The sequence below is a fragment of the Brachyhypopomus gauderio genome, chromosome 5, assembly GCF_052324685.1.
Source record: "Brachyhypopomus gauderio isolate BG-103 chromosome 5, BGAUD_0.2, whole genome shotgun sequence".
In the NCBI taxonomy this organism is placed as follows: domain Eukaryota; kingdom Metazoa; phylum Chordata; class Actinopteri; order Gymnotiformes; family Hypopomidae; genus Brachyhypopomus; species Brachyhypopomus gauderio.
Window position 1 is genome coordinate 25572062 of NC_135215.1, and position 14799 is coordinate 25586860.

A 14799-nucleotide genomic window follows, 5' to 3' on the forward strand; every position below is an offset into this window, starting at 1 on the left:
ATGCCCGTCTTCTTTCTCTTTCTAAGTATAAGCGCACACGCGCAATTACGCTCGCGAAGCCTCAGAACGCATTTATAGAGAGCTGACTGTCCTGCTATAGGCTATGTTAACTATATGCTGTCATTTTCAGATCGCCGTTGTCTTTGAATAAAAGGTCATTTGAACCCTATTAAAGGACTCTTTGGATGGCCGCGTGAAGCTCTCTTGCTTATCCGCGTTCCCACAATAAAGGCATAGCGCTATTACACTCCTATTTGTGCCTTTGCGGGTGTATTGATCCGCGCACTGTCGCAGCTCTCTCGAGATGTATGAATGAACGTCATAGCACGGCTCGGTGCAGTGTTCGCCACGAATACACGCGTGTGGCCTGCTGAAGAAGCAGAGTGATCTTCAAAGGAGCCTCAATGTATTGATCCTGGCAGATAAGGTTTGGTGTAATTAATTTGATTAGCGCCGACTTTGTTGGCCACATCAAAGCAACGATTCTTAGGTTTCCGCTGACCTTCTAATGATTAGTCCTTTTTAAATGTGCGTGAGCGCGCGCACACGTGGGCGTATGGGAGGGTGTCTAAGAGAAATCCAATTTTAGATAATGGAGACTGTAATTGAAATTTATTTTGCCACTACAATTCGGACCGCCAATTTATCTGGCTGAGTTTAATGGCTACAGCTTTACTGTGGGAAGCGTGGCTTTTAAGATTTACATTAAACTAACGTCATCAAACACTTTAACATTCCCTTGCATTTGCCCTCTTTACTTCGACATTAGCTGTAGCCTACCAATCTTCATTTCTGCGCGAGCTAGCGCATTAACGGTCGAAAACATATGGTGTAAACATAAATTGCTTTTGAATCGTGTTTCCTAGACCTGAAATAAATAGCATAACACTGCGATTAGTCTTTAGACTTATGCCTTGTTTATTTTTACAGCAGGAAACATACCTGTTAATTTTTAAAAATATCTTTTGGTTTCACTTTTTATGAGGGAAAAAAAGCAGTTGCTATGGCGGTCTTATCTCTCATTGCCTCGAATACATCAAATAGTGCGAATCACTGAACTGTGGGCTAAATTATCCTCCTGAGTCCTGCACACGCATTTGGTTCTCTGTACTGAGTCTGTGTGTAGCACCGTGGTTCATTAGCCGATCCGCAGACAGCAACATCACCACTGCCGGAAACTTCTGCATACTTTGTGATAAAAAAAAACGCTTTTATGGCTCAGTGGGCACAGTATACCCTAACACACCTCAAACTACTTTACATAGGCCTACAGCTGAAACTGGAAGATGCAGGTAATTTGATTAAAATTAAATGGCAGTAAAAGGGCTTCGCAGATGTATTCACCGCTTCCTACACAACAACCTGGGTCGTTTTAAGTGTCATATTTGGCAAATGTTCTGATCCAGATTGATTTACATATGAATCAGTATGACAGCATGTGTCCTTCCTGGAAATCGAACCCACAATAACATTTTAACTGTAACACACTTTACTTTTAATATTCAAGAACATTTAAAACCATTTACTTTACCTGTTGCGCTCAAATATAAATATTGAGGACATATACTTCACTTGTTATAATAAGCGTAACGATCTTGTGTACTTTGTCTACCATTTTCTTTATTTGCTTATGTTGAGATTGTGCTTCTGACAAAACATCAAAGCCTCTGATGTACTGTCCCTCAAACATTAATGATGGCATCTGGTACCTATCTATGACTGGCCTGTTCTTTCTGCTGTCTGTCAGCTCGACGTTCACAAGCCACAAATAGCCAATTACCTCAGCTTCTAAAAGTCACAACAGGCCAATAAGCAAACAACCACTCTGGGATTTCTCTCGGGCCCAGGAGGTGCACAGATAACCCTGTACAGCTCCTCCCCACACACCTGATACCAGACCCCAGCCCCACCTCACATTCACGAATCACTTGCCACACGTTTCTGCTTGACCGTTGGCCACTCTTGAACCCTGGAGGGGTGTGTGTGTGTGTGTGTTCCTGGTAGAGGGGAACGGTGTTCTGCTAGGCATCTGGGGTCTCTGAGAGCTACTGTAAATCAGCTTTTAATGAGGCGCAGAGCTGATATCGTGGCTGGAGCCACCATGCTTTTGGACTCCTGGGGCCTCGTCCGTCATGAAAGCCTAGGAGATGTGACTTGTGGACACTCGACCGTTTGCTGGCGGGGCGTTGCCGGAGGCCAGCTGCGCAGACATGTTCTTCTTGGATTTTAGCAGGTTCTACCAAGTCCTGATAACTGGGACATTCCACTGGGGATGTCTGGATAAAGCTGAAGTTGCTCTTGACTGAATTTGTCTGTGAAGGGACGGAGGTGGTATTTCACCACTGTGTTGTTTGATGTGGTGTGAAATTTCTGGTTTATTCAATCTTTCTTGATAGGATGAGTTGTTGAAACACTGCTGGTACAAGTCTCTGTGACAGTCAGATGAAAAATATATAGACATTTATGAGTTCAGTGCTCGAATGAATAAATATATATTTCAGACAATTTGGACCAGTTTAGGATTTTTTTGACTCTTGCTCAAGATTAATTAAGTTTGACTGCTGTTCCAGTCCCACGAACTGGGGAGATTCAGCTATACAGAGGTAGTTTGGTCTCTGTGAACTTAAACATTGTAGGTGCTAATCCATCAGTGTTGGCTTTGCTTTGCCTAACTCTGGTCAAGATATTTGAGGTGTGGATTGATGTTGTGTTATCGCTGTCTCAGAACTAGTCAGCACATCATCAGGTAACCATCATGCCTGTCATGAGCAGGCCATTCAAACAGGGAGGAGATGTTCAGCTGGTTGGGCTGGATGGGGCCCTTGTGTGCAAAACATCACACTGCAGTGCACTGAGCCTCCAGCACAGCTTTCTGGGGGTCTGTCAAGGCAACATCACTTCAGACAGAACCACTGTGGACTGTGGACTTAAAGGAAGGGCTGGATTTCCTGATGTCTATAAGCATTGATTCTGAGAGTGTGCTCTTAAAAAGGAGAGTGTGAGAGTAGGGGCTATAATGATTTCATTAGTGCTGGATGGCTCTATCATGCTAGATGGGCTTTTATTCCTCTCTGCACAGCTTGCCGACAGCTGACCTATGGTCAGTGTTCACTTATTAACAGTGTGTCTCTCTCTGTTTCTTCTGTCACTGACAGCTGACCTCTGGTCAGTGTTCGCTCATTAACATTGTGTCTCCTCTCTGTCCTTTTTCTCTCTCCTCTCTCTCTACTCTTAGTTCCAGGCAATTTGAGGTAGTTTTACCAGAATGTTATTATTAATTTGAAAATGATTATCACTAAAATTAATACAAATTAAAAATACACTGAGTGTTTATATACATGAATGAGTTTATATATATATATATATGTGTGTATTTATCTCCCCCATCTCACTCAGTCCTCCCTCTCTCTCTCTGTGGAGCAGGGCTAAACTGAGAGAGTAGTGTGTGTGAGTGCTGATTAGCTATGGTCCACCCTGAAGAGGAAGGGGGCTGCCATCTCTATGTGTCGGACCAACTTCAGTGGCATTAGCGCGAGTATGGGGTTTCACTTCAGAGCTGGCAGGTCTAAAAGCCTCTCTTCCCTTTTAAACGCTTGTGATTGGGTGCACTTGAGGTGTAGTTCTCAACGGTCTGTGCCATCAGATCTCTCTTGAAATAGGTCTTGACTCGTTCCCCTGCATTTTGCCCGAATATTCTGCAAATGCCTGGGTGTGTTTCCATACAGGAATTCTAGAACAGGATTTCTGACTCTCCACACTTTTGCTGGATGTGTCATGGGGAGTGTATGCGCAGGGCAGGGTGCAGCGAGAGGGGTTGTAAATCCACAGGCGGGTGGGCAGATGGAGGTCTGGATCAACTGGAGGAGAGCTGAGCACTGACATTATCAACACAGCCTGGGGGATTTTCACGAGGCCTTGCGGCGTCGCAGAGTAACAACCTCCTAAGGGTTATGGTGGAGAGGGTGTGTGTGTGTGTGTGTGTGTGTGTGTGTGTGTGTGTGTGTGTGTATGGAATTTTATTCCATGAGAACTCTGAAGGATATGCCAGTTTGTATCAGCGTCTGTATCTTACTCGGAACCACCTAGACGAGGCTGTGAGGAGAAAACGATTAGTGGCCCCGCTGAAGCTGAACTGTCATTTTAGCTCCTGCCTTTACAGTCCAGCTATTCTCTGGTTCTCATCCACCTCATTGTGATCGGGTGAGTCTAGTGGCTGATACCACAAATCCACCTGCTACCCACCCGCTATGCGTTCCGCTGCGTGTACAACGTCAAAACACGCCGCCCTGGTCTCGCCTAGCTGCTGTCAATGTGAATTTAAATAAATACATTTTGCATTGTGTGCATACAGGCGCAAGCCGAACGCTGTCGCACGCACGCTTGCCCGCTGAGTGCAGCGACGGCTCTCCGGTGTCTATTTTTGAAATGAATCTCACCTTGCTACCTCTTTGTCACGAACTCCGTTACATGCCGAGGTTGCTATGACAACCATGACAAGGGTAGGGAACCTGTTTTGGGGGAAGGGAGAAGAAGAAGACGGAAAAGTTAAAGGAGAAGAATGAGATTATCCGCATCTCCATCAAGCGGATTTCCATGCGCACGTCTTGTTCAACCCAACCAGAAAATCAATGTTCATCGTCAGTTAGATGGCGGGCCATACTGACGTATCTCTGCAGCTGCGACTCCCTTTAGGCAGCCAGAATCACTTTGCTGCTGTTCAGCTTCAGGACTCTCTAAATGGCGATGAAGTTGTTTGCTTTCATGGCGTTGTCACAGGCCTCTTTGCTGAAACACGCAGGTTCCCACTTCACAAAACAGGGCTGTGTAATGGAGCGTTCTTGAGAAAATGCAGTGAGACAGTACATTGTGAAAATACAGATGACTGCAAACTCCCAAGGATATTGAAGTATAGTTATATTAATTTACAAAAGGAAAAAAATGGACAGAGATAATAGGCCTTCATCTTTCTTAGAGCACAATGCACTAGAACATTCTTCAGAGTGCAATATACTGCAGGAGTTATATATATATATATATATATATATATATATATATATATATATATATATATATATATATATATATATATATATATATATATACAAATTGCACTTGCATATGATCCATCCTATAAGAGTGCAATTTGGTATTTCTTAACCTATCAAGATGTACTGTATTGCTCTCTGAAAAAGCTTCTTGTATCCCAAGAAACCAAGTATTGCACTTACTGGTGTTAATCTTGACAGCAAAATCATTCTGTCAAAGTAGAGCCAACTCACTCATATCAGGGAAGCAGAGAAAGAAAACCCTTCCTTTGGGGTCCCTCTTTTCATCCTGGAATAATGTTTTAACATGAGAGAGAGAAGAAGGAAGAGACAGACAGTGACAGACACACAGAAAAAGGAGATGATTTTTAAAGGAAACAGAACTTCTTCAAAGTTATTTGAGAATTTCAAACCTGCAAATGGTCAGATTGTTTTAGCATACTGCCTACAGTCCTTCATTTAATAAGAAATCTAGTTTGTATTTACCATCATTCTTTGCAGCTCCAAAGTCTCCTTTTAGTGATGAGATATAAGGGGCTCCATAATGACTGTAAAATTGCATTGCATACGTGTCGGCATACACAGCTTCAGCTTTCAGATTGCATGCCCCATGGGGCCTGGGCCAATCTCGACCCAGTAAAAGTTTTATAGGGCTATTATTGCAACCTGGGGACCAGGAGTAACACACCAAGCTATGGGATAGGGTGTGTGTGTGTGTGTGTGTGTATGTGTCTTTACGCGTGTGTTTGGGTGGTTTATGCCCTTAGTGTAAATTTGTCTTATACATCTGCTTTCCTGTGCCCCACAGGGCCAGATTCCTTGCTACAGTCTTGCTTGTTATTGAAAATATTGACTGGTCTCCTGGTGGGATACATGGGGACACACAGAAACTGCAATCAATGCAGCAAGTGTTACTATTTACCCTCGGTCCACAGCTGCAAGCGTAATGTCCACCACGCCGGGACGACTCGTCCTTACACAGCTGCGACCCGGATTTTATTTTTTTGAGGGGGGGGGCTGGTATTTTGATTCCGCACTTCGTGATCAGGAATCCTCTATAGGACAGGAAGGATTTGGAAGTGCATAGTCTCCAAGGGGTGGATACTATCCGGAGGGGGGTTTATGTATGTTATGAGTAAAGGATGTGGTAGGCTTAGGGGGTGGGGAGGGGTGTGGCCAGCAGCCACAGACCAGGCTGCAGAAAACACCTGAACCAAGCGAAGAAAGGAGGCTGATGGAGTGTGTCAAATCTGCCCTTTCACTTCCTAAAGCCTCGTTCTGTGGGCCAAGATTAGGAGTTTTAAATGCAAAGTGCCTCCAAGCCTTAAACTAGACAGATCCAGAGATAAAGGTTGCATGCAAAACATGTGGCAAATGAAAGAGATCGAGACCCACTACAGGTTTCTTTCGTGTGTGTGTCTGTGTGTGTCCATTCATGTGTTCTGTCCTCTGTGCAGTGATTACATGGCCAATGCTTAGTGTTATAATCTAGTTAAGCACCTGGACAATGGGGGAACAGCTGGTGTGGCCTTCATGTGCACTTGTTTATATACACACACACTCTCTCTCTCTCTCTCTCTCTCTCTCTCTCTCTCTCTCTCTCTCTCTCTCTCTCTCTCTCACACACACACACATACACACACATACATTAACTCTTAGCGCAAAAGAACAAGACAATAACAAATGCACCATAAAGAGTGAACTGAGATCCCTCTTTGAATATACAGTCAACACAACAGCTGGCTAAGTGCAACCTGACACGACTGGACTCTCCAGGGTGAGAGGGAGAGAGATCGGGCGAGGGGAGGAGAGGGGAGGAGAGTGAATAGGTGGCATTAGTTTACTGTACTCCTGCTGTGCAAATGTAACCATAGCCAGCTCTGCCATGGAGAGCAGTTGGTAGTCACTGAGTTTGGCTCTTAATGGCAGGCGCTTCAGATCTGGCACAGATGCTGGGGGTGCTTTAAAAGACCCTCTAGGGCTGTTTCCAGCCCCACAGCCAGAGAGAGTGGTTTTACTGCCAGGCTGGACTGGGGGGAACCCCATAATCTTGTTTATGGGAGCTGCTCTATTGGGTTAACATGTCAGAGAGGAGCCTGCCCGCACGTTAGCTCGTGTGACCGTGTATGGATTGTGGTGGGGGCTGGCCGTTGAAAGCCCATCATTTCTGGTACAGCGATGTGGTGAGCCCCAGCTGTGAGGCAGATGGACCCTGTTCTCTCTCCGATTGAGCTGATGCAAAAATGAGCCTTGGCCAGCAAGCTGAGCAATCGTGCGCCTCCTTAAGCTGAGCTATCACACGCCTCCTTCACTATCTTCTACACAACAAAATCTTGAGTGCTGTGACGCTGTGTCCAGCAGCAGTAAAATTAACACCACCCTTGCTAATTAGTCACTTTGGGTGTGTAGTGAAGGAAGAAGGTAGCATCCATACCCATCAGCGAACTACAGCTTTGAGGGTGACAAATTTGTGCTCTGGCACTCAGACCCAAGTGCCAGCTCTCTGATAGCCACAGCACATATTTTATTCTCTTGAGTGACAGACTCAATCGAACTTCCATCTACTTCAGGTGGCAACAGAACTCCATCACAAGGTGTTAATTTAGTACTGGGAAGGGAGGGGTTCTACTAAAACCTAACATCTAATGCTCTAACCCCAATGAAGTTCATTGGGTCTTAATCTGACAGAGTTCAGAGGGTACTTGAGCCTGATGAGACAGCATGGATGTTATCATTTAAACACCAGTAAATGTTTTTTCCAAAACTTATCACTAAACTTACTTAAAATGGTGCCTGTTCGCCTGATTCAAAATAATTTCTGTTGAATTACCTGTCTGATCTGAGACATTTGCTTTCCTTTGCCAAGTATGTAGCTGTCGTTTGTAAGGTAGATGCCATGGATCTTTCCGTGGATGTGTGAGTCATCTGAGGAGTGAGAGATGTCATTTGATTCAAGATTGTCAGGTGCCTTATGAACAAGTAAGGCTGCTTACATATTTACATATTTAACCTGCATTTTGTATCCTGGTTACTTAAAGTACATAGAAAATGCTCTGGCTTGCCAGTGGACGTGCCAATACTGCCACTACCTGCCCCTACCTGAGGCTGCGCGGCCTAGATACAGAACTATAAAACTGGACTGATACTAGTTGGGCCGGCCAATGGAGATTGGGTTCCCTTCTGATTCATGGTCCTCCCGAGGTTTCTTTCTAATCCCTGCCTAGGGAGTTTTTCCTTGCCACTGTTGTCACTGGCTTGCTCATTAGGGATTTTGACCCACGTGTTTGTAAAGCTGCTTTGTGACAACATGTGTGGTAAAAGACACTATATGTATATATTCACTACCGTTCAAAAGTTTGGGGTCACCTAGACAATTTTGTGTTTTCCCTGACATCTCATACTTTTATTTATCAAATGAGTTGCAAAATGAATAGAAATATAGTCCAGACATTGACAAGGTAGAAATAATGGGTTTTTTTATTTGAAATTATTTTCTACTTTAAACTTTGCTTTCGTCAAAGAATGCTCCCTTAGCAGCAATTACAGCATTGCAGACCTTTGGCACTCTAGCTGTTAATTTGCTGAGGTAATCTGGAGAAATTTCACCCCATGTTTCCAGAAGCCGCTCCCACAAGTTTGATTGGGTTAATGGGCACTTTTTTCGTACCATACGGTCAAGCTGCTCCCACAACAGCTCAATGGGGTTGAGATCTGGTGACTGCGCTGGCCACTCCATTACCGATAATACACCAGCTGCCTGCTTCTTCTTTAAATAGTTTGTGCATAATTTGGAGGTGTGCTTTGGGTCATTGTCCTGTTGCAGGATGAAATTGGCTCCAATCAAGCGCTGTCCACAGGGTATGGCATAGTGTTGCATGATAGTGATAGCCTTTCTTATTCAAAATCCCTTTTACCTTGTTCAAATCTCCCACTTTACCAGCACCAAAGCAACCCCAGACCATCACATTACCTCCACCATGTTTGACAGATGGTGTCAGGCACTCTTCCAGCATCTTTTCAGTTGTTCTGCGTCTCACAAATGTTCGTCTGTGTAATCCAAACACCTCAAACTTTGATTCATCTGTCCATAACACTTTTTTCCAATCCTTCCTCTGTCCAATGTCTGTGTTCTTTTGCCCATATTAATCTTTTTCTTTTATTAGCCAGATATGGCTTTTTCTTTGCCACTCTGCCCTGAAGGCCAGCATCCCGGAGTCGCCCCTTCACTGTAGACATTGACACTGGTATTTTGCGGGTACTATTTAATGAAGCTGCCAGTTGAGGACCTGTGAGGCGTCGATTTCTCAAACTGGAGACTAATGTACTTGTCTTCTTGCTCAGTTGTGCAGCGGGGCCTTCCACTTCTCCTTCTACTCTGGTTAGAGCCTGTCTGTGCTCTCCTCTGAAGGGAGTAGTACACACCATTGTAGGAAATCTTCAGTTTCTTGGCAATGTCTCGCATGGAATAGACTTCCTTTCTCAGAACAAGAATAGACTGTCGAGTTTCAATTGAAAGTTGTTTTTTTCTGGCCATTTTGTGAGTTTAATCGAACCAACAATTGTAATGCTCCAGATTCTCAACTAGCTCAAAGGAAGGTCAGTTTTATAGCTTCTCTAATCAACAAAACTGTTTTCAGCTGTGCTAACCTACTTGCACAAAGGTTTTCAAGGGTTTTCTAAATATCCAATAGCCTCCTTACAGAGTTTGCAAACACAATGTACCATTAGAACACTGGAGTGATGGTTGTTGGAAATGGGTCTCCATACATCTATGTAGATATTGCATTAAAAACCAGATGTTTACAGCTAGAATAGTCATTTACCACATTAATAAGGTATAGAGTGTATTTTTGATGCATTTAATGTTAGCTAAATAGAAAAAAAAACTGCTTTTCTTTCAAAAATAAGAACATTTCTAAGTGACCCCAAACTTTTGAACGGTAGTGTGTATATATATATATATATATATATATATATATATATATATATATATATATATATATATATATATATATATATATAAATATAAAATTTATTTTCACTTTGACTGTGACTGCCTGGGTGAAACCTTCCTCATCTGACACCTGTCCATTGTCTCCTTATGGAACGTTTTATGGGGGAGAAAAAAGTTCCTGATATTTCCTCTAGGAGGATCGGTGGTTAGAGTCAGAGCTTAGTCAGCAGTGAACATGCTGAGTGAACATGACGGTGTTAACAGCCAAGGTTGAAAAAGCTTTGATCATTTGCTAAGACACAACTGACATTTCTGCCACAATGATATCACTGGGGTCAGAATTGTAAATGAGTGCTTTTCCAGGACTTGTAAAAATTAACCCTCTTCTTACATATATTTTACATACACAGACAACGTCATCAAGGTTCATCGAGGGGATTTTACCCTTGCAGACTGCATATTTAATTTTGAACTTGATCCTGACTTGAACCTGTATGACCGTGGTGTTGAATGTGCTGCTGTTTCCGGGTATCTCAGGGTTACAGAGATGAGGTCACCTCACCGTAGCAGCTCAAAGCACTTTCTGGTGATGTCACCTTTAAAGGGTCACTGGGATGACATCTCCTCTTGTTATCCTAAAGAACACCTTCTCAGATGACCTTTTCATGCTTTTGTGAAAATGAGAAGGATAAAACTGAATGTCTCTGATTTTGCCTTTTTAGGAAGCACAGAATAATTTCAAAGTGTTCAGTGTACTAAATTGTGGTGTCGGTTTCCAACTGAAACAGTATGAGGTCAGAAGACTTAAATGTACAGATGAGGGACAAATTAAAAAGGGATAAACAACATCGTGTGTCTTAGTAATGTGTTGGGCCTTTAAGTGATCCATAGACTGTACACCACACTGGAACACCACTCTTCCCTCAACTGGACTTCTGATGATGATAGTGTCTAACACACTTGTCCAATGGTCCACATCAGGCTTCCACTGCTGTTCACTTGGGTTATATGAAGGCCCCACCTTATGACCTACTTCATTTTGATTCTCATAAAACCATTCAGAGATCCCTCCTGTCTTATTCTGGGGGGAGACCACTTCTATCAGGAATGATTTTTTATAAAATCATTCTTATAAAAGTTGTTCAATCAGAATAACATTACACATTTGCAGTGAGCCTCCTTTCTGAAGGAATAAATGGCTCTAACCTTGCAAGCAAAACCTTCCCTATAGCATAATGGAGCATTCAGACCTGAACGTTTTTCATGGTGAACACCAAACATGGACCTGCCCAATTGTTGAGAATGTGGTAAAGTGACCATGTCATACTCTACCATACTTTTCCAGACCAGTGCCAATGTATTTTGCAATTCTCTTTGAAAGTTAGATATTTTCCTTTTGCTCTCTTGATCCGAACTTCAAACTAGGCCTGCTCAGCATTTTTATGTAGGCCACAGTATTAATGATTGTGTCATGAAGTGCAGTGCATGTTTGTGTGTGTGTGTTAGCTGGAGGGGTGTGAAGCACAGGGAGGTTCCTGATGTGGGCATCAGTGCTCACCCTTCTACTCTTCTGGCCTGCCGAGTGAAATTAAAGCTCTGCAAATCGGATTACTGCCTCCCGAGAGACGCGGTCCACAGCCAGCAGACAACTGCCCTGCTCGTCTGCTGTTAACTGCACATCCCTCTCGCCACCTCTGCAGCTAGTCAGGAAGCCAATTTGTTGACAATCAGTTGTCATGCTTTACAGCAGGTGCTCCATTTTTTACATTTTTAACTGGACATATTTTACTAATAACATTATGATTATCAAGTCATTTCAAAGTAGCAACACTGTTCATGTAAAACCCTAATGATGTTTGTGCTATAACAACATATTACCCATATTTTTGTAATACTTTATTAGCACTTTATTATTTCTTGCTGTACAGTTTTTATTTTGTTCAAATATCAGAATCTATTGAACTGCAATAGTAACTGACTGGGTGAACTTACACAGACATAAAGAAAAGGTCAAAACTACATAAAGGGAAGTATACACATACAAAATGGAAACAAAAATAAACATGTTTGTATTTAATATTGCAGCAAATATCGTACATAATGATTTTAGCATAAGCTACTATGTTTGTAAGCCATAAACATAATGCATTAATGAAATGGAAACGATACCTTGTAAATATACTGAAATATAAAACCAGTTAACACACACACACACACACACACACACACACACATACACACACACACACACTGCTCTTCTACCACCTTTAATAACCAATGGAGCTGTTTTTTTATTCATGACTTGAAGTAAGTGTAGTCTTGCGCACGAGTCAGAGGGAGAGATAGAGCGAGAGAGTGAGAGAAGGGGGCGTGTCTTTAAGCGAGCTCTACTACAGCACGCGCGTGTGTGCGAATGTGCTTCAGTAGTATGCGCGCGAACGAGAGAGGAGAGAGGCAGAGACACACAGAACCGGTCAACGGAACGCGCCGAACTCGGCTACTGTCACGCCCGCTCAAACACACACTTTTTGGAAGCCGGTGAAAAAAAAGATCTTGAGATTTTGGTCCGGTGTGTTTATTGTTTCGCATGTGAGCGGAAGAGCGGGAGGGGCGATCCCCCGATGAGAAACGCTGCTCAGAAGTTGCGGGAGCTCCCTAGTGTGGGTGCGTGTGCGTGGAGCGCTAGCGGACGCCCGCGGGGTGGTCCCACCGCCTCCTCCCCTCGGACAGGATGGGCTGCAATCTGTGCACGCTACAAAAGAGAGAGGAACACTACAAACTGCTGTACGAGATCGCCCAGGTAAAGCACCCTGTTCGTGGCAGTTTCTCGAGGGCTTGTCATACCTGTCTGAGGTATTATCTAACTGTGTCCGTCGGAGTTAGGGCTGGACACTTAGGTCAGTTAGGTCACTCTCTCTCTCTCTCTCTCTCTCTCTCTCTCTCTCTCTCTCTCTCTCTCTCATATCACTTGCTTTTGGGGGTCATGGGTTAAAAGAATATCCTCCAGTGAGTTGACAACATCAACAACCGTTTTCGCTTGTATTGACACTGGAGTTGCGATTACTGTGGTAGCACGTGTGCTTATGACATCTGATGATATCTTGGCCTCACTTGTTGCCACTGGACAGCTCGGCGATGACACGCGCTGTAAGATGCGCTTTGCTGCCGTGTGACGCGCGATGACCTAAAAGGTTTCATTCATGCTGGAGCTCCGCATCACTGCGTGTTTCAGTTCAGCCTCTGTTATTAATCCAGTAGCTGTTATTGCGTGTGATGTGAATTTGAGTAACCCTACCTGACATTTAAATTTTTTATTTTGTTTTGGATGCACTTTTTCTCAGGCATGAAAGATGATGATCTGAGACTAGTTTGGTTATTTTGGCTTGGGCCATTAAGCTTGGCTTTTGGGGTGGAGGGGCAGGTCTGGGACCAGCTCATATCCCTCCTGGCTCCTTTCCTTTCGTGGCGGGGCAATTCTGGCTTCACGCCCCTCACGGGAGGAACGCTAAATCTCTTTTGAGCACCGCACGTGCTAATGAATATTTTCACGCCGCTCTGAACGCAACCTTATTCAGCCCTTTTACAAAGCGGCTTTGCGCTTTAATTAGATGTAAACAGGTCCCTTTTTGTGTTCATAGACGACTATCAGAAAGATTATTCCTGTTGGTTGCTGGTTAGAGGTGATAGGAAGTTCTCTCTTTTTGAGAAAAAGAATTGCAACTGCTCTAAACAGAGGGATATGACTCAGAGCAGCTGTGGTTCAGAAAGCTTTAGCACTTGTCCCTGTCAGATTCCCAGTTGTCCTCGGTTGCCTGGTATAACAACTACACGTATGTGGAGCTATTACTTCTTTTGTGGCTGGTCATTGAGGAGTGAAGTGCAGTAAAAGGGGGACTTGGCAACCGGCTTTATCCCTCACTAAGTACTCTTCTTAGACGACAAAGAGGTGCATCCTCTCCTATTTCTGTCCTTTTGTGTGGCATTCGTGTCAGCTCCTTTTTGGGTAATTTGTGTTATGCATTGGCGCTCTGCACGTGTGTTCCTGGTGTGCTTTTGCTGGTATTTCCCAAATGACACAAGAGTGTTTTTTATTTGTCACATGACATTACTCCTAATCAAGTAAAGAGCATTCAGTTCATACAGGAACCACATCTGGAGAGAAGCCCTGCCAAACACAGTGAGTAGAGATGTGAAGGAGGAGTCTGGAAGTGCAGGAGCCTCGAAGGGGCTGGAACTCTCATTGGAGCAAATTTCCTCAGCAATGCCACTGAAAGTGTGTCAGGGAGGCTGTGTCTAACCTCTTACTCTGCCTGTGTCTCTTTTTACAGTGCTCAGTTCTCTTGTTACAATGGCCATATCTAATTACAGCTGCTAAGGCTCTGTAATAATACAAGTTAATGAGAATGATAAAAGGATAGTAAAATGCCTATTTTAAGCTACAACATAATTATATTAAATCGTAATATTGGAATCGTGTGAAAAAAATGTATAATACCATTGATGAAGGAGCAGAAATTAAATATGAGTTCACCAATATAAGAGCTGTGACACTGGTGGTGTTCCTTCTCATGGAAGTGTCTATATGTGTGCGAGTCACACTCTTTGTGACACACACACACACACACACACACACACACACAGTGCGCATGTCTGATAGTTCGTGGTAGTTAGATCTTCTAGTCCTGGGGGTGTGAGAGAGTTATGATTAATGAATGTAGTGTGAGCGTTCTTACTTTCATGTGCTTGCCACAGACACCTAATGCCCCTTCCTCTCTTTTTGCTCCACTCACCATAAGGCTC

The 14799-nt window shown here is 43.6% G+C and overlaps 1 protein-coding gene across 2 annotated transcripts in view; it reads left to right on the forward strand.

The window, feature by feature from the left end:
- The first annotated feature begins 313 nt into the window (after positions 1-313).
- Positions 314-14799, forward strand: part of pdzrn4 (PDZ domain containing ring finger 4) — a 46706-nt gene continuing 32220 nt past the window's right edge. Inside the window, exon 1 of one of the 2 annotated variants that reach the window (XM_077006728.1) lies at positions 314-427. Coding sequence is in view for 1 of the 2 variants with exons in the window: in XM_077006727.1 (XP_076862842.1) it covers positions 12731-12799 (69 nt within the window). In the remaining variant the exon portion in view is untranslated. Of the gene's footprint in view, positions 428-12458; positions 12800-14799 lie in introns of those variants that run through there. The other variant, XM_077006727.1, reaches the window with a different exon arrangement.